Source organism: Delphinapterus leucas, chromosome 17 (assembly GCF_059928025.1).
Source record: "Delphinapterus leucas isolate spDelLeu-1000000601 "Yukka" chromosome 17, BTC_Dleu_Yukka2, whole genome shotgun sequence".
NCBI lineage: Eukaryota > Metazoa > Chordata > Mammalia > Artiodactyla > Monodontidae > Delphinapterus > Delphinapterus leucas.
Window position 1 is genome coordinate 16036254 of NC_143145.1, and position 23825 is coordinate 16060078.

The following is a 23825-nucleotide window of genomic DNA, read 5'->3' on the forward strand; positions in this document are numbered from 1 at the left end:
TTGGCCCGCACGTGGGCGCCGCTCTAGACACCGCCTCCTCTCGATGCTCCTGTCCTGGGCGCGCAATGGAAACCGGCTGCTGGTTGCTTGGCGGCGAGTTCGAGGACTCGGTGTTCGAGGAGAGGCGGGAGAGGCGGACTGGACCGCTTGCGTCCTACCGCGCCAAGCTCTGCGAGCCGCAGGTGAGAAAGCGGGGCCTCTCGGCCTCATCCCAGCCCCCGGGCCTCGCGCTCCCGGGTCCCGGCCCGACAGCGCTTCAGACGCCCCAAGGCCGCGTGGCCTACCCCCGAACCCAAACCCTCCCGGCACGAGTCCTGCGTCCACGCGGACTCCCTGGTGTCCCTTCCCCTACTCGAGCCGCAGCCGGCTGGGCCCGGCCCCCTCTGCCCCCGAGGGAACCCCCGCGCCGTCGGCCATCAACTCGCACCTGGCGTTCGGCCTGCCTCCCGGAGGCTCGCTGGCCTCACGCCCCTGCTCTAAAATCTGTAGTAGCTCCCGTGGAGCTTCACTGCTTCTGCTGCCGGGCAGTCAGGGCCCCCAGAAATCCAGCCCCCGCCCACTTTTCAGACCTCAGTGTTGTCTGCTCCCTGAACCGTGACGTCCCACCCACGGGCCTGCCCTTGTTCACTGAGTTCCCCCTGCCCATGTTAACCCCGTTCAGATGGTCACAATCGTTCAATTATAGACATTTCTCAAGGCGCACCTTAAATGCCACCTCCTCCAAGAAGTCTTTTCTGATTCCCCCTTCCAACCACATATTTTTGTTTTGACTCCTTTTCCCTCTTTTACCTGTTAAAGCAATTGTCAGTATCTCATAAAACTCTTAGACCCAGAATGCTTAATGATCACAGGAGCGTGCGTGCTTAACTTTATGTCCTCCACAGTGCCTGGCAGTTTTTGTTCATAGTGGGAACTCCGTGAATATTTTGAATAAGTAGAGTATTAACCTGGTATTCTTTCACGTGTGTAAATCTCACCTCACCAATAATAATTCCTTTCTATCAGGTAGTGTTCCAGGCACTGGGCAGGGTTCCTTGACACGTATTGTCTCATTTTTCCTTAAAACCCTTGTACTTACAGATGTCAGGCACTCAGAAATTACTGAATTGTATGTTTGTTTTATTTCACTTACATTTTCTCCTTGCCACATGCAGTCTTTCAGAGTGACCTTTAGTACTTGATCGTGTAGACTAAAAGCGGGGAATGGGCTTTCAAAGTCATGGGGTACCGCATTAAAAAGCCACGGGTGTGAGATAGGACCCTTGCGTTCCAGCGTTGGCTTTATCGGTTGCCTTTCAAAGTGTCAGTTCCTTATTTGTCATTTGAGAAAAAATAATGTTTGCTGGCTCACAGGTTTATTGTGAGAGTGGAATGAGATAATACTTCGCCAGGTGTGGTATGCTGTATACTTATAAAGTAAAATCCCAAAATCACTTGTCATTAGAATTTATTTGGTAAATGGTAACTGCTCATAAATTCAGGCCCCATTCAAGTCCTCTTGGTTTCCCCAAGTGTAAAACCAGGAGTTTGGGTTGGAAGATCTGTGTTCCCTGCCTATTTGGTGTGGGACCAGGTGTTTTGCCTTACCAGCACTTCCCTTCTTAGTCTCACCCTTGTTCACAGCTTTTCCCTCGTACTCTTATCAGAATGGGGTATTTAAAGCCATCCCCATATGCGCTCTTGCGTTTGAAAGCCAATTTTGCTTGATCATTTCCCAGTAGGATGATGAACATTGGATGGAGGTTTGCAGTTATTCAGTTATTGTTCAAGAAGTCGGGATTGGCTGATAATCTAATAGAGTATGTGACTGGAGAGCAATAAAGTGCAAAGGAAAATTATGGGTTCAGTATATAGGCTGTTGTTGGGTTACACAGTACTTCAGGGAGAACAGAAAAACAGTGGTTGCTAGCTTTCTCCACAATGATGAATCAGGCTAAGGAGGGAAACGATTATTAATTAATGATATTACTAATTAACAGGGGGGCAGTGATACCCAAGCAACTCTTTTAGAAATAGAACCAAGAAATTTTGATGTGATGGTGGAACCATCACAAATGCAGTTACGTTTGAATTAATAATAGTGTGTAACTGACTTCATTCAGCCTCAGTGTGTTTTACTCTGAATAAAAGGGAGGATGGGGGACTTTCCTGAGGTCACAGTGGTTGAGAATCTTCCTGCCAATGCAGGGGACACAGGTTCAATCCCTCATCTGGGAAGATCCCACATGCTGCAGAGCAACTAAGCCCGTGTGCCACAGCTACTGAACCTGCGCTCCAGAGCCCGTGAGCCACAACTACTGAAGCCTGCGCGCCTAGAGCCTGTGCTCTGCAACGAAGAGTAGCCCCTGCTCGCTGCAACTAGAGAAAGCCCATGCACAGCAACAAAGACCCAATGCAGCCAGAAATAAAAAAATTTTTTTAAAAGGTGGGGGGCGGGGAGGATGAGATACTTCTTTGGAGCTGGAAAACTGGCACACAGTGCTTCTCGTTATTCGTGTTTTCTCATCTTAATGTTCTTTATGCAATAATCAAAAAAGATCTTTCTATCCATAGGGTTTAAATCAGTAGAAAAGTGAATAAAATATTCCAGATGGGCATTTCCTGAGACTTTTCTCCTATAGCACTTTGGCATTTGATTGCACGGAAGCCACCTTTCAGCCTTCATCTCTGTTTCCTCTTTGCGTCGATTCTACTTTTGGCTTTTACACTTTCATAATAGCACTATAATGACAGTTCTTCTTTTCTATGTCCTCTCCATAAAGAGTTGTCAATCCCTAGTCCATCCACCCTAAAAATTTCTCTGCAGGAAAACATCTCAGTCTAAAGAACCATCGTGAACTGTGCTAGTTAAATGTAGGTTCCCAAGCATCACAACCCCAAATTGGAAATGCTATAGATAAAAGCATATACTTTTGTGTTTTAGTTAAGAGGTATTGTATTATTGGTATATTTATTACTTGTGATAATTTTCATAAAAACTGGGCCACCATTAAAATTGTCATTCTTCTTTGTCAAATGTTTTCCTGAATTCTGAAGAATTATGTCTTTTTTGAGGTTTAATCAATTATATATGGGAAATTGCTTCTGAGTAGGGAGTGGAAAAGTGTAGTTTCATTCTCTGTAATATGCTGTTTTCACAATTTCTAGTGGTTTTATGAAGAAACGGGGAGCAGTGATGATGTTGAAGCTCTGACTATCCAGAAATTCAAAGGGGACCTGGCCTACAGACGGCAGGAGTATCAGGTAGAATTTAACATATAGAAGATTGCACTGCTTGAAATGGGCTTTTGTTCTGTCCATTACAGTATATTTAAATAACAGTATACTAAGTTATGAGTGTGTTGTTTGTGAAGATGAATTTAATCTTTTGTGATATGTGTTTGTAATCTTAGAATCCCAAGTTTCTAGCTCTGTATAATTTGTTTTGTTTCCTGTAACTCCAGTATAGAGAGCTTGTTGGGATCCTTGTAGGTCTGTTTCCCCAGGTTCTGTATCTCCTAATTATGTGGGAACCTCTAGCACAGATACCTCATGGGGCCACAGGAACAAAGCACCCGAAAATGTGTAAGAAAAGGAAAGAACTAACAACTAGATTAGATGTCAGCTTGCTTTATTTAGAGACTTCATGTCATCTTCACAAGAGTCCTGTTGTTATTTTGCTGAGGTGAAAAGGTTATACAGCAAGTTAGTGGCAAACCCAGGATTCAAATTCTGGTCTTTTGGGCTCCAGGATGCTTTATTTATAGTCTCCAGCCATTTTTTCTCTACCTTTCAGAAAAAGAGTACTGACTAAATGCTCAAGTCTTCCTTTAGTTCATTGTGGGGTCAGTTATAACATTACCTTCTGCCTAGGAAACACGTCACCCCCATGACTGAATTCTTTTTTCTACTGTGTTTTCTGCCTTTCTTTTCATCCCTTCCCTTCATTTTCCTTTATTTAACAAATATTTGCCAGAAAGCACTGCAAGAGTATTCCAGTATCTCAGAAAAACTGCCATCTACGAATTTTGCCATGAAAAGGGATGTCCAGGAAGGCCAGGCTCGGTGTCTCGTTCACCTGGGAAGGCACGAGGAAGCCCTGGAGATTGCTACAAACTTGGTGAGTGGTTTCTGTGCGTATTTCCATTTGCTTCCCTAGGATGGCTGAATGGTTTATTTTGTAAAAAACAAAACAAAGCAAAAGACAACTTGTTGCAGCTAAATCTGTGTGTTTGGTTAAGCAGAAGAAAATTGTCAGTGGTGGAAGAACTTTATTATGATGAACAGTTTGGAGGTCTAGACATAATCATTTGCTTGTAATATTTTTTCCTGTGTTATGCTCAAAATTTTTCATTGCCTGAAAATCTCACTTGCAAAGGTTTTTTTTTTTTTTTTTTTTGGCTGTGTCGGGTCTTAGTTGCAGCATGCAGGATCTTTCATTGAGGTGTGCGGACTTCTCTTTAGTTGTGGTGTGCAGGTTTTTTCTCTTTCTAGTTGTATCACACAGGCTTCAGAGCATATGGGCTCTAGTTGAGGAGCGCGGGCTCAGTAGTTGCGGTGTGTGGGCTTAGTTGCCCTGCGGCATGTGGGATCCTGGTTCCCCAACCAGGGATCGAACTCACATTCCCTGCACTAGAAGGCAGACTTTTTAGCACTGGACCACCGTGGAAGTCTCACTTGCAAAGGTTTTTACTCTTGTTAGGAGTAAATACTCAGAGTGGAAGGATTATGTGATGTGTTTTCTTCTTTAGGTGTTTTGCTGTTGTTTAGATTTTTATTTTCCAAAATTTCTACAATGAACATATATTACTTTTATAAACAGGAAAAAAGTTTACCAAAAAATGACTAAATATCATACTAGGCCAAGCTTAATCCTTTTTATTCTTAAATGGAGTCTGCAGAATTTTTTTTAAGGAATTTAATAAAAGCAGGTTTTTTTGCAATTCTATATCCTGCTTGTTTTTGTTTTCAGATTAAAGCACCTACAGTTTTTAGTGTAAATTTTATATGGGGACAAGTCTAAGTCGACCAGTCCTAGTTTATAGATGACCAGTTTTCTTCCTCAGAGGAACTTAATGAGGCCCTGAGGCTCTGATCTTGAATCCTGTGGATCTCGTTGACCAGAGGTCAGCCTGAAGTACGCAGCCAATTGAGTTGTCCTCCTCCGTTTCATTAACTAAGAGAAATCCCACAATTTGCTTGCCGGGGTTCATTGCATAGGACCTCAGCCTCTTGCAGTGAGAGGAACCCTTGGTGGTAATTGTCTTCGGAACATGGAAAACAGCTGTGTTTTGTTCACTCTTTTTCTCCCCTCTACTAATTGTGGGTTAATTCTTAAGCTGGAAGATAAGATTACCCTGTTAAGGAAGCACATGGCATGAATACAGTGAACTTGGTGGGGTTTAATAGTGTTCAGTCTCCCTGGTCTGAAAATTAACAGCAACTTCAGTTCTTTCAGTTGCTTTTTCTAGACATCAGTCACCCGTCCTTCGTCACTGTTCTGCTCTCCCATCGCCTCTGTCTTCCTCACATCACCTGCATATCACTGTTGTGCTTTGTCTCCCCCCCCAGACCACCGAAAGCAGTGACAGGTAGGTTAGTGTCGGGGGCTGGACTGGCTCTCTCGTTCCTTCTAGCTTAGTGAGTCTCTGCTGTTGTGGCTCAGAGAAGGATTTGTTGCCAGCAGATGCCATCCAGAGCTTGGGATGGTTACCAGGCAGGAGGAAGGACCAGTCAGAAGACCTTCAGCTCCTCTGTCAGGACTTTGAGAACTGGTCCTTGGGCTGTGGGCACCCTGGTGGGCAGGAGTGTTGGGGAAGAAACGGCAGCATAGGCTAATAGGTCTCACCCCTTTCTTTGGGTCTCTTCACATGATCTCAGTGCAGCCTGCCCATTTGCATGGTTTTCTCATTTCCTGATGCCCTGTGTTTTGTTTTCTTTTTCCCTACTTGTAGGTCCTCTTCTTGTTACTCGCTCTGGCCCGTTTCTGGGTTTTGTCCCAGTGGTTATTGCCCCCTCGTGCTCTGGAGTGGGCAGGTCATGACCCAGCATTGAACAAAACACAGTGAGTCTTGGAGTGCCCAGCAGGATATGAACACTTTATGCTCACAACTTCTACTGAAGTTTATTCACCTCTCTTCTTAATCATTTTTGGATAGAATTTGTAATGGAACTTATTTCTTTCTTTTTCTTTTCTTTTATTTTGGCTGCCAATGCAGCCAAAATTTTGTTCTTCGTTGCTGCGTGCAGGCTTTCTCTAGCTGCGGCGAGCAGGGGCTACTCTTTGTTGCAGTGCACGGGCTTCTTATTGCAGTGGCTTCTCTTGTTGCAGAGCACGGGCTGTAGGCTCGCGGGCTTCAGTAGTTGTGGCGCACGGGCTTAGTTGCTCCACATGTGGGATCTTCCCTGCCAGGGCTCGAACCCATGTCCCCTGCCTTGGCAGGTGGGTTCTTAACCACTGCGCCACCAGGGAAGCTCTGGAACTTATTTCTTAAACAAATAGTTTAAACATCTTATAGTGGCTGATAGGCTCATGTGATAAACTGTGGTAAGGAAACTGCTTTTTGACAGTTACTGACTTTTTTTTCCATTTATCACTTCACAAACATTTATTTCAGTCTTACCATGTGTGCAGTTCTGGGTTCGGTGCTAAGGAGACAGAAAACCACGTCCATAACCTGCCCATACATTGCTGACCTAGTGTCTAGTGGGAGAATCCTAAGCCAGCTAACACGCGTCAGCTCTTCTGAAGTACCTTTTTTCTGTGACTTCTAGTGGGACCGATTGTAGCTCTGCTACTTACTAGCTGTGTGACGTCAGGCAGCTTATCTGACTTCTCTCTTAGGACTCAGTTGCCTCAACTATAAAATGGGGATAGTGATAGAGTCTATTTTAAAGGATTGTCATGAGGATTAAATGAGTAAAGCACTTAGAGTAGTGTCTGGCATATGGTAAGCACTCTGTAAATGTTAACTCTCGTCATCACCATTGCATTATAGAAGGAGTTCAGTACTGTGCACACAAACTCGTTTAAATGGAATTTAGTTTCCAGAGAGTTCTTTACTAGCTAGGCCATCAAAACCATGGTCTGCGTGCTCCACCCTACCCCACCACATACTTGCTTCCGCAATCTGAAAATGTTTGTAAACAGTATAGAGCACTATAGACTGTAGAGGAAAGGTAGCGTTTGCTGTAGGTAGTTTATACGTGTTGCTTTCACTATTATAAATAAAAAACATAAAGATGTATTACTCAACAGTTATTAGACATCTGCTATGTCTGAGGTGCTGTGCTCTCTACTAGGAATTCAGCATTGAACAAAAACTTCTGGAACTTAGTGGTCTCTGGGGAAGGACAGAATACTGAACAATAGTAATAATAAAACCAGATCAAATCTGTCATCGGGAATGTATAGTATGACTGAATAGGTTACATGAGGCTTTATTTCCTGTCTTTTCACTCAATATATGAATATTTAGAATCCTCCTCAAGCTTTCACTCACTGGTCAGCCAGTTTCTTCCAGCTGCCTGCTGAGTAGTTTTTTTTTTTTTTTTGCGGTACGCGGACCTCTCACTGTTGTGGCCTCTCCAGTTGCGGAGCGCAGGCTCAGCAGCCATGGCTCACGGGCCTAGCCACTGCGCGGCATGTGGGATCTTCCCGGACCGGGGCATGAACCCGTGTCCCCTGCATCGGCAGGCAGACTCTCAACCACTGTGCCACCAGGGAAGCCCCGTGCTGGGTAGTTTTACTCATATTTCTTGCTCAGTTCTATGCAGGGGCTTGATCTGAATACTAGTAGGCCAGGTTTTCCTTAGACTTAAAATGAACTGAATCTCTACAGACTTTAACTTAGAAAAAGGAGGCTTGTTTCCCTAACCCACAGGGCTTTTGCCATTTGGCAAGTTAGGCAAGAGGTGATGGCTCTGATTAAGGAGACTTGAAAAGGATTTTCTGATCAGAAGGAAACCAAGCAATCCCCTCCAGCCAGAAATAATTGGCCCTGCTAATAGTTACCAGAGAGGGCATTTGGATTCAGTTATGCATCACGAAACACTGAGAGCTGCAGGGCCATCCTGTTTAGGATATCAAGGCCAAGTAAAATTTGGAAATAGAGTCCATTTGAATCCTCGAGGAAATTACGATTTGGATTTTTAGAAAGCCTGGAATATTAAAATGGAACCATTAGCACAGGGTATAAAAAAGTTGGCTTGCGTCTTTCAGATATCTGGCTGAAGACAATAAAGATTATAATACAAATGGAAAATAAACTGACACAGAGGTTTTTGGTGCTGAACTTTGCCAGGCCACTATCACCTGGATTATGTGACTGTTGTGACATTAGGGTGTTTGGGAATGACTGGTGATTATTTTGTTAGGTTAGTTTATATTTCTCTAGGTTTATGGTTTTGAACTGAGATCTATTGAAAAATATTTAGTTCACCCTACTTGTGTGGCTACTTGTCATTTATAACATGTACAACTTGGATTTTTAGGCATCTTCATTTTTATATGGGAAACATTCCATAGTTTAAACTTCCTAATCTTCTTTTTTTCTCCTTAGGAAAATAAGGCAACTAACACAGACCATTTAACTACTGTGCTCTACCTCCAGTTTGCTATTTGTTCAAGTTTGCAGAACTTGGAGAAAACAATTTTCTGCCTACAGAAACTGATTTCTTTGCATCCCTTTAATCCTTGGAACTGGGGCAGATTGGGAGAGGCTTACCTGAATCTGGAGCCAGTGCTTGCAGCGTTGCTTGCGTCATCTCAGAAACAGAACAGTTTCACCTCGAGTGACAAGGCTATCAAATCCTCTTGTCCCCACTCAGGAAAAGACTGTCTTTTGTGTTTCCCTGAAATGTTGCCTGAGAGCTCTGCGTTATCTGTGGAAACGAGCAGTGGTAATAACCAGAAGAATGAGAAAGCTTTAAAAAATATTCAGAACTGTATGGCAGAAGAGAGAGCAGCAGTGTTGCTAGAAACTCAGATGAAAGCCTGTGCCTCTTTTATACGAACCAGGTAAGCTAAGAGTGAATTAAACACACATGGTGCTAAGCTCAGAGTAAAGGTTTTATTTTTCTAATTTTAAGCTTCTAAAAATTCTAGGCCACACACTTAGTATATGTTTCTAAGGTTTTTCCCATGGTCTAGATAGAATCCTTTGAATGCATCCTTTTAGCATGTAAGATTTAAAAACAAAACTATGTTTGCTCAAAAATACAACTTGTATCATCACTCAAGATAAAAGGTTAAAATTGGCAGCCATTAAAATTAGGAAAGAAAATTAAATGTGTAAAACATTGACAAAGGGGGAAGCAATACATATATATATATATATATTTTTAACATCTTTATTGGAGTATAATTGCTTTACAATGGTGTGTTAGTTTCTGCTTTATAACGAAGTGAATCAGCTATACATATACATATGTCCCCATATCTCTTCCCTCTTGCATCTCCCTCCCTCCCACCCTCCCTATCCCACCCCTCTGGGTGGTCACAAAGCACCGAGCTGATCTCCCTGTGCTATGCGGCTGCTTCCCACTAGCTATCTATTTTACATTTGGTAGTGTATATTGTCCGCACCACTCTCTCACTTTGTCCCAGCTTACGCTTCCCCCTCCGCATGTCCTCAAGTCCATTCTCTGGTAGGTCTGTGTCTTTATTCCCATCTTGCCCCTAGGTTCTTCTTGACCTTTTTTTTTTTTTTAGATTCCATATATATGTGTTAGCATATGGTATTTGTTTTTCTCTTTCTGACTTACTTCACTCTGTATGATAGACTCTAGGTCCATCCACCTCACTACAAATAACTCAATTTTGTTTCTTTTTATGGCTGAGTAATATTCCATTGTATATATGTGCCACATCTTCTTTATCCATTCATCTGTTGATGGACACTTAGGTTGCTTCCATGTCCTGGCTATTGTAAATAGAGCTGCAGTGAACATTTTGGTACTTGACTCTTTTTGAATTATGGTTTTCTCAGGGTATATGCCCAGTAGTGGGATTGCTGGGTCATATGGTAGTTCTATTTGTAGTTTTTTAAGGAACCTCCATACTGTTCTCCATAGTGGCTGTATCAATTTACATTCCCACCAACAGTGCAAGAGTGTTCCCTTTTCTCCACACCCTCTCCAGCATTTATTATTTTTAGACTTTTTGATGATGGCCATTCTGACCAGTGTGAGATGATATCATTGTAGTTTTGATTTGTATTTCTCTAATGATTAATGATGTTGAGCATTCTTTCATGTGTTTGTTGGCAATCTGTATATCTTCTTTGGAGAAATGTCTGTTTAGGTCTTCTGCCCATTTTTGGATTGGGTTATATGTTTTTTTGATATTGAGCTGCTGTAAATTTTGGAGATTAATCCTTTGTCAGTTGCTTCATTTGCAAATATTTTCTCCCATTCTGAGGGTTGTCTTTTCGTCTTGTTTATGGTTTCCTTTGCTGTGCAAAAGCTTTAAAGTTTCATTAGGTCCCATTTGTTTATTTTTGTTTTTATTTCCATTTCTCTAGGAGGTGAGTCAAAAAGGATCTTGCTGTGATTTATGTCATAGAGTGTTCTGCCTATGTTTTCCTCTAAGAGTTTGATAGTGTCTGGCCTTACATTTAGGTCTATAACCCATTTTGAGTTTATTTTTGTGTATGGTGTTAGGGAGTGTTCTAATTTCATTCTTTTACATGTAGCTGTCCAGTTTTCCCAGCACCGCTTATTGAAGAGGCTGTCTTTTCTCCACTGTATATTGTTGCCTCCTTTATCAAAGATAAGGTGACCATATGTGCGTGGGTTTATCTCTGGGCTTTCTGTCCTGTTCCATTGATCAATCTTTCTGTTTTTGTGCCAGTACCATACTGTCTTGATTACTGTAGCTTTGTAGTATAGTCTGAAGTCAGGGAGCCTGATTCCTCCAGCTCCGTTTTTCTTCCTCAAGATTGCTGTGGCGGGCTTCCCTGGTGGCGCAGTGGTTGAGAGTCCGCCTGCCGATGCAGGGGACACGGGTTCATGCTCCGGTCCGGGAAGATCCCACATGCCACGGAGCGGCTGGGCCTGTGAGCCATGGTCGCTGAGCCTGCGTCTCCGGAGCCTGTGCTCTGCAACAGGAGAGGCCACAACAGTGAGAGGCCTGTGTACCACAAAAAAAAAAAAAAAAAAAAAAAAGATTGCTGTGGCTATTCGGGGTCTTTTGTGTTTCCATACAAACTGTGAATTTTTTTGTTCTAGTTCTGTGAAGAATGCCAGTGGTAGTTTGATAGGGATTGCATTGAATCTGTAGATTGCTTTGGGTAGTATAGTCATTTTCACAATGTTGATTCTTCCAATCCAAGAACATGGTATATCTCTCCATTTGTATCATCTTTAATTTCTTTCATCAGTGTCTTATAATTTTCTTCATATAGGTCTTTTGTCTCCTTAGGTAGGTTTATTCCTAGATATTTTATTCTTTTTGTTGCAGTGGTAAATGAGAGTGTTTTCTTAATTTCACTTTCAGATTTTTCATCATTAGTGTATAGGAATGCAAGAGATTTCTGTGCATTAATTTTGTATCCTGCTACTTTACCAAATTCATTGATTAGCTCTAGTAGTTTTCTGGTAGCATCTTTAGGATTCTCTATGTATAGCATCATGTCATCTTCAAACAGTGACAGCTTTACTTCTTCTTTTCCAATTTGGATTCCTTTTATTTCTTTTTCTTCTCTGAGTGCTGTGGCTAAAACTTCCAGAACTATGTTGAATAATAGTGGTGAGAGTGGGCAACCTTGTCTTGTTCCTGGTCTTAGTGGAAATGGTTTCAGTTTTTCACCATTGAAGACGATGTTGGCTATGGGTTTGTCATATATGGCCTTTATTATGTTGAGGAAAGTTCCCTCTGTGCCTACTTTCTGGAGGGTTTTTATCGTAAATGGGTGTTGAATTTTGTCGAAAGCTTTCGCTGCATCTGTTGAGATGATCATATGGTTTTTCTCCTTCAGTTTGTTAATATGGTGTATGACATTGATTGATTTGCGTATATTGAAGAATCCTTGCATTCCTGGGATAAACCCCACTTCATCATGGTGTAAGAGCCTTTTAATGTGCTGTTGGATTCTGTTTGCTAGTATTTTGTTGAAGATTTTTGTATCTATGTTCATCAGTGATACTGGCCTGTAATTTTCTTTCTTTGTGACATCCTTGTCTGGTTTTGGTATCAGGGTGATGGTGGCCTCGTAGAATGAGTTTGGAAGAGTTTGAGAAGGATAGGTGTTAGCTCTTCTCTACATATTTGACAGAATTCCCCTGTGAAGCCATCTGGTCCTGGGCTTTTGTTTGTTGGAAGATTTTTAATCACAGTTTCAATTTCATTGCTTGTGATTGGTCTGTTCATATTTTCTATTTCTTCCTGGTTCAGTCTCAAAATGTTGTGCATTTCTAAGAATTTGTCCATTTCTTCCAGGTTTTCCATTTTATTGGCATATAGTTGCTTGTAGTGATCTCTCATGATCCTTTGTATTTCTGCAGTGTCAGTTGTTACTTCTCCTTTTTCATTTCTAATTCTATTGATTTGAGTCTTGTCCCTTTTTTTTCTTGATGAGTCTGCCTAATGGTTTATCAACTTTGTTTATCTTCTCAAAGAACCAGCTTTTAGTTTTATTGATCTTTGTTATCGTTTCCTTCATTTCTTTTTCATTTAATGGTTTATCAACTTTGTTTATCTTCTCAAAGAACCAGCTTTTAGTTTTATTGATCTTTGTTATCGTTTCCTTCATTTCTTTTTCATTTATTTCTGATCTGATCTTTATGATTTCTTTCCTTCTGCTAACTTTGGGGTTTTTCTGTTCTTCTTTCTCTAATTGCTTTAGGTGTAAGGTTAGGTTGTTTATTTGAGATGTTTCTTGTTTCTTGAGGTAGGATTGTATTGCTATAAACTTGCCTCTTAGAACTGCTTTTGCTGCATCCTGTAGGTTTTGGGTTGTCGTGTTTTCATTGTCATTTGTTTCTAGGTAATTTTTGACTTCCTCTTTGATTTCATCAGTGATCTCTTGGTTATTTAGTAGTGTATTGTTTAGCCTCCATGTGTTTGTATTTTTTACAGATTTTTTCCTGTAATTGATATTTAGTCTTATAGCATTGTGGTTGGAAAAGATACTTGAGACAATTTCGATTTTCTTAAATTTACCAAGGCTTGATTTGTGACCCAGGATATGATCTATCCTGGAGAATGTTCCATGAGCACTTGAGAAAAATGTGTATTCTGTTTTTTTGGATGGAATGTCCTATAAATATCAATTAAGTCCATCTTGTTTAATGTATCATTTAAAGCTTGTGTTTCCTTATTTATTTTCATTTTGGATGATCTGTCCATTGGTGAAAGTGGGGTGTTAAATTCCCCTACTATGAATGTGTTACTGTCGATATCCCCTTTTATGGCTGTTAGTATTTGCCTTATGTATTGAGGTGCTCCTGTGTTGGGTGCATAAATATTTACAATTGTTATATCTTCTTCTTGGATCGATCCCTTGATCGTTATGTAGTGTCCTTCTTTGTCTCTTCTAATAGTCTTTATTTTAAAGTCTATTTTGTCTGATATGAGAATTGCTACTCCAGCTTTCTTTTGGTTCCCATTTGCATGAAATATCTTTTTCCATCCCCTTACTTTCAGTCTGTATGTGTCTCTAGGTCTGAAGTGGGTCTCTTGTAGACAGCAAATATATGGGTCTTGTTTTTGTATCCATTCAGCCCATCTGTGTCTTTTGGTGGGAGCATTTAGTCCATTTACATTTAAGGTAATTATTGATATGTATGATCCTGTCACCATTTTCTTAATTGTTTTGGGTTTGTTATTGTAGGTCTTTTCCTTGTCTTGTGTTTCCTGCCTAGAGAAGTTCCTTTAGCGTTTGTTGTAAAGCTGGTTTGGTGGTGCTGAATTCTCTTAGCTTTTGCTTGTCTGTAAAGGTTTTAATTTCTCCATCAAATCTGAATGAGATCCTTGCTGGGTAGAGTAATCTTGGTTGTAGGTTTTTCTCCTTCATCACTTTAAATATGTCCTGCCTGTCCCTTCTGGCTTGCAGAGTTTCTGCTGAAAGATCAGCTGTTAATCTTATGGGGATTCCCTTGTGTGTTATTTGTTGTTTTTCTCTTGCTGCTTTTAATATGTTTTCTTTGTATTTAATTTTTGACAGTTGGATTAATATGTGTCTTGGCGTCTTTCTCCTTGGATTTATCCTGTATGGGACTCTCTGTGCTTCCTGGACTTGATTAACTATTTCCTTTCCCGTATTAGCGAAGTTTTCAACTATAATCTCTTCAAATATTTTCTCAGTCCCTTTCTTTTTCTCTTCTTCTTCTGGAACCCCTATAATTCGAATGTTGGTGCGTTTAATGTTGTCCCAGAGGTCTCTGAGACTGTCCTCGGTTCGTTTCATTCTTTTTTCTTTATTCTGCTCTGCAGTAGTTATTTCCACTATTTTATCTTCCAGGTCACTTATCCGTTCTTCTGCCTCAGTTATTCTGCTATTGATCCCATCTAGAGTCTTTTTCATTTCATTTATTGTGTTGTTCATCGTTGTTTGTTTCATCTTTAGTTCTTCTAGGTCCTTGTTAAATGTTTCTTGCATTTTGTCTATTCTATTTCCAAGATTTTGGATCATCTTTACTATCATTATTCTGAATTCTTTTTCAGGTAGACTGCCTATTTCCTCTTCATTTGTTAGGTCTGGTGGGTTTTTATCTTGCTCCTTCATCTGCTGTGTGTTTTTCTGTCTTCTCATTTTGCTTAAGTTACTGTGTTTGGGGTCTCCTTTTTGCAGGCTGCAGGTTCGTAATTCCCGCTGTTTTTGGTGTCTGTCCCCAGTGGCTAAGGTTGGTTCAGTGGGTTGTGTAGTCTTCCTGGTGGAGGGGACTAGTGCCTGTGTTCTGGTGGATGAGGCTGGATCTTGTCTTTCTGGTGGGCAGGTCCACGTCTGGTGGTGTGTTTTGGGGTGTCTGTGGACTTATTATGATTTTAGGCAGCCTCTCTGCTAATGGGTGGGGTTGTGTTCCTGTCTTGCTAGTTGTTTGGCATAGGGCGTCCTGCACTGTAGCTTGCTGGTCGTTGAGTGGAGCTGGGTCTTGGCGTTGAGATGGAGATCTCTGGGAGATTTCCGCCGTTTGATATTACGTGGAGCTGGTAGGTCTCTTGTGGACCAGTGTCCTGAAGTTGGCTCTCCCACCTCAGAGGCACAGCCCTGACACCTGGCTGGAGCACCAAGAGCCTGTCATCCACGTGGCTCAGAATAAAAAAGGAGAAAAAAAAGAAAGGAAGAAGAGGATAAAATAAAATAAAATAAAGTTATTAAAATAAAAAAAAATAAATATTAAAAAAAATTTTTTTTAAGTAATTAAAAAACGGACAGAACCCTAGGACAAATGGTAAAAACAAAGCTATACAGACAAAATCACACACAGAAGCATACACATACACCCTCACAAAGAGAGAAAAAGGGAAAAAATATATATATATATATATATCGTTGCTCCCAGAGTCCACCTCCTCAATTTGGGATGATTCATTGTCCATTCAGGTATTCCAGAGATGCAGGGTACATCAAGTTGATTGTGGAGATTTAATCCCCTGCTCCTGAGGCTGCTGGGAGAGACTTCCCTTTCTCTTCTTTGTTCTCACAGCTCCCTGGGTTCAGCTTTGGGTTTGGCCCCACCTCTGCGTGTAGGTCGCCTTCAGGCTTCTGTTCTTCGCTCAGACAGGACGGGGTTAAAGGAGCAGCTGATTCCATGGCTCTGGCTTACTCAGGCCGTGGGGGAGGGAGGGGTACGGCTGCAGGGCGAGCGGACGGCCGAGGCCAGCATGACGTTGCATCAGCGTGAGGGCGCTGTGTGTTCTCCAGGGGAAGTTGTCCCTGGATCCCGGCACCCTTGCAGTGGCGGGCTGCACAGGCTCCCAGGAGGGGAGGTATGGATAGTGACCTGTGCTTGCACACAGGGGAAGCGATATTTTAAAGAAGGAATTTTTCACTCACATTCCACAGAAAGCTACCGAAGAAGGAAATCTGCTCGTGTGTTCAAATCATTATTAATAACACAAATAAACAACGTTTAATTCATTCTACAGGGAATTCCCATGGTTCAGGGACTCCCATGGTTTTGGATCCATAGTGTATAAGAGTTTAGGGAGAGGGGAAAGTACACTGGACCAGTTCTGTAATTTATGAGAGAAACAGACTCTCTTAGGTCTCAGATAATACCAAAAAACATAGCATTGGGTTTTGTTTTGTTTATCTTTATTTTTTTTTAACTCTGAAGAATTCAAGAAGTATTGATGTTAACAGTGAGCCTTACTGAAAAGCGGTATCTGTTTGGCAGATTTTAAACTTCCTTCAGCGGATGTTTATTTAGCATTGCCTATATCACTTTAATTCAGAAGTGCATTGAACGACATCTGGGTTCCAGGCACCTGCTGGGGCCTGGGATCATAAAGATCATCAAAAAAGAGTCCCTTTCCTTACACTACTCAGTGTATTGAGGAAAACATATGTGCAGTCGGTGACCGGCAGCACAGGTGCTAAACAGTGTGTCAGTGGCAGAGAACCCTTCAGGGACCAGTACCTGGGAGCTGTGCAGAGTGGCAGGAAGAAGGACCTCCACAGATGGAATGGGGCTCTTGGGAACATTTGTCAGTTGTGTAGATGAATGTACTCGATGCTGTGTATACATTATTTCATTTTAACCCTCACCACTCTCTGGGGTACATGTTGGGATCCCAGTGTACAGACTGGGGAGCTGATTTGGAATCATGCCCAAGGTGGCGCAGCTGTGAAGTGCTGCCAGGATCTGGACCCAGATCTTTGACTCCAGAGCCTGTGTTCTTGCCAGGATATCTTGCGAGAGAGAAAGCACGGCCCAAGGAGTGGAAGGGCTGGTGTAGCATGGTGGTGTCACGTGGTCCGGTGCAGTGAGAGCAGCTTTGGTGGCAGGAGACCGAGAGGTGGGCTGTGGACCCCGAGACCAGAACAGCGTCATGAGCAGGAGGCAGGACCTTGGAGTCAGATCCCATTTTAAGGGACCTAATAAATCGTTGTTATTGAGGGAATTAGCCTGGACTTCTGCGCTTGCTCGCTCACCGTCTGACCTTGCTCAAATTACTTCAGCTCTCCGATCTCCAGTTTCCTCATCTTGACAGATGGAGAAATGGGGGAAATGCCTACTTTGTAGAGTTGTGAGGTTTAAAGTATCTGAAGCACTTATCGTAGTATGCATTGTGCGTAAACATTTGGTAAATGTTGTACATCTCCTGTTTTGTTTTTATTAGCACAAGGTGTTAAATGTCATCTTAAAGAGTTTGGTCCTTATGCCGAAGGTCTGAAGAATATTTAAATGTTTAAGTGGTGTGACAAGAGCTCTGATTTCGAGGGAGATCTGGTGGCTAGGAGGACGTATTAGAGGAAGGAGTTTGGATCCAGGGACACAAGGGAAGGGGCTGTGGACCAATCAGTGGATGGTGCCGAGGCCCTGACCTAGCACAGTGCGCTGAGAATCAAAAGGGGAAATGGATGGCACTGAGGATGGAACAGACAGGACTTGGTGACGAGCTGAATGTGTGGGTAGGCCAAGGTGGGGAGGGGAGGACAGAAGAGTCAGACAACCCTGAAGAGTCTGCCTTGTGGGTGAGGGTGGATGGTGGTGCCTCCACTGAGACAGGACAGGGCTGGAGAGCAGAGTGGATCGAGGGTGGGAATCCAGCTGGAGTTTTCCATTAGAAGTGGGAGCTGAGCTCAGAAGAAGGGAAGTGTAGAGGTTGAGCTCCAGGAGAGATCAGCGATCAGATGGAGTGAGAAGAAGCTTTGAAGGCGAGAGGTCTTGTGAGACCTTTGAGAAGGCACTTTCAGTAGCGATGTGGTGACAAGGCAGACTGCAGAGGACTGAGGGTGAATGAACATGAAATGGAGGCAGCAAGGGTAAGCTGTATTTTCAGGTAACTTCAGGAGCGCGAGAGAGAAAGCAAGGACATAAAGAGGCCACGCGTGTAAGTGCCTCCAGAGGCCAGGTAGGTGATGTGAAGAGTGAGAGTGAAGGGCAGTGAGGTCATGTTCTTTTATAAAACTCCAGCGGCTTCCCATTGCACTTATGTAAACTCCACGTTTCTTTCCGTGGCCTGCAGGGGCTTATGTGAGTTGGCCCTGCCTGTCTTTTTCTCCTCTTTCACTACAGTTTTGTTTTCTTCTTGGCTGTGTTCCGGCCACAGAGATCTTCCTGATTTCCAGACTCGGCAAGCTGGTTCTTCTGGCAGGGCCCCCTTCCCCTGGCCAAGCCCTCTTCCCGCCGTGTGCCTGCGGCTGGCTGCTCACCATCTGAGCCTTAGCTTGAGCGGCAGCTCAGAAAAGCCGTCCATCACTGCCCCGTCTGAGGTGGACGCTTCGTCCACCCTGTCTTGAATTTTTGTTTTATAGTCTTCGTCACTGCCTGAGGTGATCTTACTTGCTTGTGCTTTGCTCTCCTTCTGTTCCTTGAGGCAGAAACCTGTCTGTTTTGCTCACCAACGTCCCTCAATGCCTAGAGTAGCGTGGGGGGCGTTTCTCAAGGCAGGAAGTGAGTGAACAGGAGAGCTGAGTGCTTCTGGACGCGTAGCAGTGAGGCCTGAGGGGAATTGGAAAAATCTGCAGTCAGCATTTTAGAAAATAGAGAAGAGCAGGAGGTGTGGGAGGAGAGAAGAGGAGACCAGGCCAGGACCGTGACAGGGAGACCGGGGTGAGCCAGGTGCAGAGTGGCCCTGCGAGGGCCGTGGAGGGGATGGCCCTGCTGTGGGTAACGGAAGCGTGCTAGAGATCCTGTTAGTCCTTGAGGCCCAGGGAGATGGAAGGGTCATAGAGCACCGACTTCAGAGAGCTACATCCTGACACTTCTGGGAGGAGCCTTTGATGGGGAGGTTTGTTCTTTTCACTCTGCATTGTTTGTGCTTTTCAATCACTTGACTTCTACAGGAAGGTCTTTTGAGGCTTGCTCTCTAAAGATTCCTTTGAGAAGTTTTGGTCTATGAATTTTAGAAAAGATAACTCTCCAGTGTAAAGTTGGGCAATTTGTTGAGAGTAAGGAGCTTTCAGGATTCAAATGAAGGTGAGGACCTTCTCTTTAGCCGAGTTGGACTCACATCCAGCCCAGTTCCAGTGCTATGTATGAACATGTCCTCACTGCTGTCCTTTATGTGAGCCTACACATTGGGACTTTCTGTTTTTCAGGCTTTTGCTTCAGCTCGCCCAGTCTCAGCAAACATCGTTTGCTTTGGAGAGGAACTTAAAGACTCAGCAGGAAATTGAAGCTAAAATGAAAGGGTTCAGCTTCAAAGAAGACACTTTGCTGTTGATAGCAGAGGTGAGTGTGTCCTCTAGGGTTTATGTGAAACAAAGTATCATAGATATTTTTCCTGGCTCCGAGACCATTTTTTAAAAAACAGGGCCAAATCGCGTCTTCTGAAGGACTCCTGTCTCCCTCCTTTACGTGCCTTTTGATCACTTAACCCCCGAAAGCGGCCTCTTCATCCCCTCTGAGCAGTAGCGTGCTGTGAGGCAGGGGCTGTGTTTCGTTTACTTGTCAGTGCTTGTTAGTACCTGCCTGCTTGAACATCAGAAATGCCCGGTGATTTGTGAATGCTGAATAAATGAATGAACGAGTGACTTGACATTTGGGCAGCTCTTCTGTCTGTTTTTTCTCCTGTTCATCCTCAGAACAGCCTGTGGGATGGGGGGAGCTGGAGTGAGGCTCATAGAGGCTGTGACTTGCCCTAAGGTCAGATTTTAAGTGGCAGAACTAGTTTGGAACCCATCCAGCTCCAAGTCCATTTTCTTTCTGCTCCACCCTGTTACTACTTTGATGGTTGCAGAGAAATTCAGATGTCAGGTTTTTTTTTTTAACTTGGTCTGTGGCAGTTTCTCTCTGAACTCAGAGAGTGGTTGCTGGAATAGATAGCTCTGTGGGGCCCCCAAAAAATTTAAAAATGTCTTATCTTTTCAGCTAGATTTTAAGTTCCTTATAAGTGAGACATCCTTACAAGGTGTCTTAAACATCTTCATATTCTTCCCCATGTGTGACTGGAATAGTAGTCCTCTGCCTGGACAATGCATGGGAAATACCTGCATTTAAAATAGCTTTTTAAAAAAGAAATGTCTGGGCCCTCTTTGGGATGATAATGTGCATTTCATTTTGTGCTGTTACTTTTACTTAACATTGTGACATGAGCATGACCCTGTATCCTTAAATATTTCTTAATTACATACTTTTTTCTTTTTATAGTTGTTTTATTTGAATTAGGGTCCATATAAGGTCCACACACTGTGTTTGATTCTTTTGTCTCTTACATCTCTTTAATGTTATAACAGTTCACGTTCCCCCCTTTTTTTTTTGGTGATAAAAAATATATCTAACATAAAATTTGCCATCTTAATTGCTGTTGAGTGTACAATTCAGTGGCGTTAGTTACATTCACGATGTTGTGCAACCACGAGCACTGTTTCCAAAATGTTTTCGTCACTCCAAATAGAAACACTTTAACCCTACCCCAACCTCTGGTAACCTCTAATCTGCTTTTTGTGTCTATGAGTTTGCCTGTGCTAGATATTTCAAATAGTGGAATCATACAATATTTGTCCTTTTATGTCTGGCTTATTTCACTTAGCATAATGTTTTCAAGGTTCTTCCATATGTATCAGAACTTCATTCCTTTTTATGGCTGAATAATATTCCATTGTGTGTGTGTGTGTGCACACACACACACACACACCCCACATCCTATTTGTCCATTCGTCATCTGTTGATGGGCACTTGCATTGTTTTCTGCCTTTTGGCTTTCGTGAATAATACTACTATGGACATTGGCATACAAGTATCTGTTTGAGTTCCTGATTTCAGTTCTTTTGGGCATCTACCTAAGAATGGAGTTGCTGGGTCATCTGGTAATTCTGTGTTTAACTTTTTGAGGAACTGCCAAACTGCATTTTGTCTTATAGGCTGATATTTTTACCTACATTGTGGTATGATCATGACTCTGTATCCTTAAATGTTATTTGAGTGCATAATTTTTAATGACTGGATAGTAGTCCAGTTACAGCTTTTGATGAGCTATCATTTATTTACTTAAGTCCTATGTTGGACATTTAACAAATATTCAGTACCGACTTTAATAAGTCTTTGCAAAAAAAAAATCAGTTTTTGTGTTTGTTTTAGAATAGATTACTGGAAGTAGAATCACTGGGTTAAAGTATATGAACATTTTAAAGCCTCAAAGCATGTTTCCAAATTGTCATTGAGAAAGATTGGTTCTGGGAATTCCCTGGCAGTCCAGTGGTTAGGACTCTGTGCTTTCACTGCTGAGGGCTCGGGTTTGTCCCTGGTTGGGGAACTAAGATCCTGTAAGTCACGCGGTGTGGCCAAAAAAAGAAAAAAGAGAGAGAAGAAAGGTTGGTTCTGTTTATATACCCTCCAGCAGCATATGAGAATACTGATTTTCCTTCTCCAAACCTAGGTATTAGGTTGAACCATGTGAAATTGTCAATATTCAATCATTTTGACCATAAAACCAGAATTTTATATTGAACAACTTAATATTATTACTTTTTAAAATCTGTACTTTCATTGGTAAAAATAGCGCTTTTTAATATTACTGTTTATTTGATTACTAATGAAATGAACAATTTTTTCACACATTCATTGGCCATTTATATTTTGTGAAATACCTAGTCATGCTTTTTCTTCGTTATTTATATGTTTCTGCTTTTCTTATTAATTTTAAGAGCTCTCTCTACACTAGGCTTACTAACCTTTTATATGTTGTTTATATAAATACTGTATTTATAAATACAGTATTTCAGTATTTTCTGAAGTTTATGATACTTTTGATATATAGAAGTTTAAATTTTTATTTGGCCAAAGACTTCTGCAGATTTTTTGACACCTGTGAATGATATACCTGCCAAGCCTGCTTTTTGGAATATTGCATTGTTTGAGTATTACTATTACTCAATTCTCTCTTTTTTTTTTTTTTGCGGTACGTGGGCCTCTCACTGTTGTGGCCTCTCCTGTTGAGGAGCACAGGCTCTGGACGCACAGGCTCAGTGGCCATGGCTCACGGGCCTAGCCGCTCCGCGGCATGCGGGATCCTCCCGGAACAGGGCACGAACCCATGTCCCTTGCATTGGCAGGCAGACTCTCGACCACTGCACCACCAGGGAAGCCCCTCTTTTTTTTTTTAATTAAAAAAAAAACACTTTTGGTGTTATACCCCAGATTTTAAAATACTGTATTTCATTGAGTCCAAGCAGTCATCAGTCATCAAGAGACATAATTATTTGATGTGCCACTAAAAGAAAAACAAGATGCTCTTTACACTGTGATACACCAGTGGGTATAAGATACATCTTGATTTCAGAAATGTTAAAATACAAAACCAAAAATTGCCTTTGAATTGATGAAAATAACATGCCTTAATAAATCCTGACAGTTGCTTGCTGTTCATCCTGTCAGCTCTAGCCTCAAACAATAAGTAGTCTTTGAAGATTTAAAGCCAGTGGAACCTGTTCTTTGAGTGGGTTTCTAATCCATTATAATTTGAGTATTCATGGACACATAGGACCTCAGGGTTTGTAGGAAACCTAGGGACCATCTAGTCCAAATCCAAGTGACAGATTCCCTGTACAATATCCCTGCCAAATGGCCCCTTAACTTTTCATGCCGAATCGTGGGCAATGTTTTGGGACTTAATTTTAGTTCACTGTCCTTACCAAAAGTGGGCTGATCACTTAGCGAGTTCAGATGCAAGCTTCTTACAAACTTAACTTCGTGGGTGTCTTGTCAAAGAGAAGCTAACGCAGAACCTGGACCTGGATCTGACCAGTAGGGAGCAGTATTGTGCCTTTAGAGTGCGGGGCATGCTCTTAAGTCCCTGAGGTTGCTGTGGTAACCTTTCTGGAGGGATGGAGTCTCTCTGGATCAGGGAAGTGTGGACTCAGCTACTTGCTGCTGAGTGTTTGCTGCCTTTGACTTCTTTGGAGAACTTCTAAGAGAAGGGATCTGTGCTCTCTACACAGCAGCAGTTACATTCTGTGCAAGCGCTGCTTTTCTGTCGTTTACAAGGAGGGAGGATCACTGGTGGTGCATTTCTTGTCAGCTGCAGATGCTCCATATGACATAAGAAGGTTAACTCTCGCTCCCTGTAGCCTGAATGGTACTGCTGCCATGCTAGTGCTTTGGTGATTTGTTTGCTCAGGGGAAGATGAGACTGGAAGTAGGGGATGTTTTACAAATGTGGTCTTGGATCACTGCTTCTGAATGAACATCCTTTCGATATGTTGAATTGCTAGAGTTGTCACCTGGCTGCTAAAGAAATCCTTCTGTACGAAATCATTTACACTTGATAAATAGCGTGGTCTTCATCCCGTCATTCCGTGTCTGCTTCCCCTGTTATTGGGACAGGGTTGGTTTTTTTTTCCCCTCCTACTGCAGGTTATGGGTGAAGATATCGTCCCAGAAAAAATAAGAGATGAGGTTCACACAGAGGTGAAGTGTGTTGGCCCTGCAGCCCTGACTGCCTTGGTGATTGCGTCTTCGAAAGAATTTGAAGACAAGTGGTTCAGAAAGATCAAAGACCACTTCTGTCCCTTTGAAAATCAGTTCCATACAGAGATACAGATGTTGGTTTAGTGGTCCCTTTAAAACAGAACAAAACATCTTGTATTAATTGTGCTCGTTTACTTCAGACAGAATCCACTGCTAATCATGGAATATACTGAATTAAAAACAATTATTTATGTCTTATAAAAATGGCTTCTCTCCCAGCTTATTTCTACTGTGTTCAGTTTTTTGGTTTTTTGTTTTCTTTTTAG

General features: G+C 42.2%; 1 protein-coding gene across 25 annotated transcripts in view; it reads left to right on the forward strand.

Annotated features, from left to right (window-relative positions):
- Nucleotides 1–23825, forward strand: part of C17H8orf76 (chromosome 17 C8orf76 homolog) — a 73096-nt gene continuing 49271 nt past the window's right edge. For 16 of the 25 annotated variants that reach the window (XR_016388319.1, XR_016388326.1, XR_016388328.1 and 13 more), the window contains exons 1-5: nt 2–182; nt 3148–3243; nt 3956–4099; nt 8541–8998; nt 19191–19323. Coding sequence is in view for 3 of the 25 variants with exons in the window: in XM_089898763.1 (XP_089754889.1) it covers nt 66–182; nt 3148–3242; nt 3901–4099; nt 8541–8998; nt 19191–19323; nt 23446–23643 (1200 nt within the window). In the remaining 22 variants the exon portion in view is untranslated. Of the gene's footprint in view, nt 183–3147; nt 3244–3900; nt 4100–8540; nt 8999–19190; nt 19324–23415; nt 23764–23825 lie in introns of those variants that run through there. The other 9 variants (XR_016388335.1, XR_016388337.1, XR_016388338.1 and 6 more) reach the window with 4 other exon arrangements.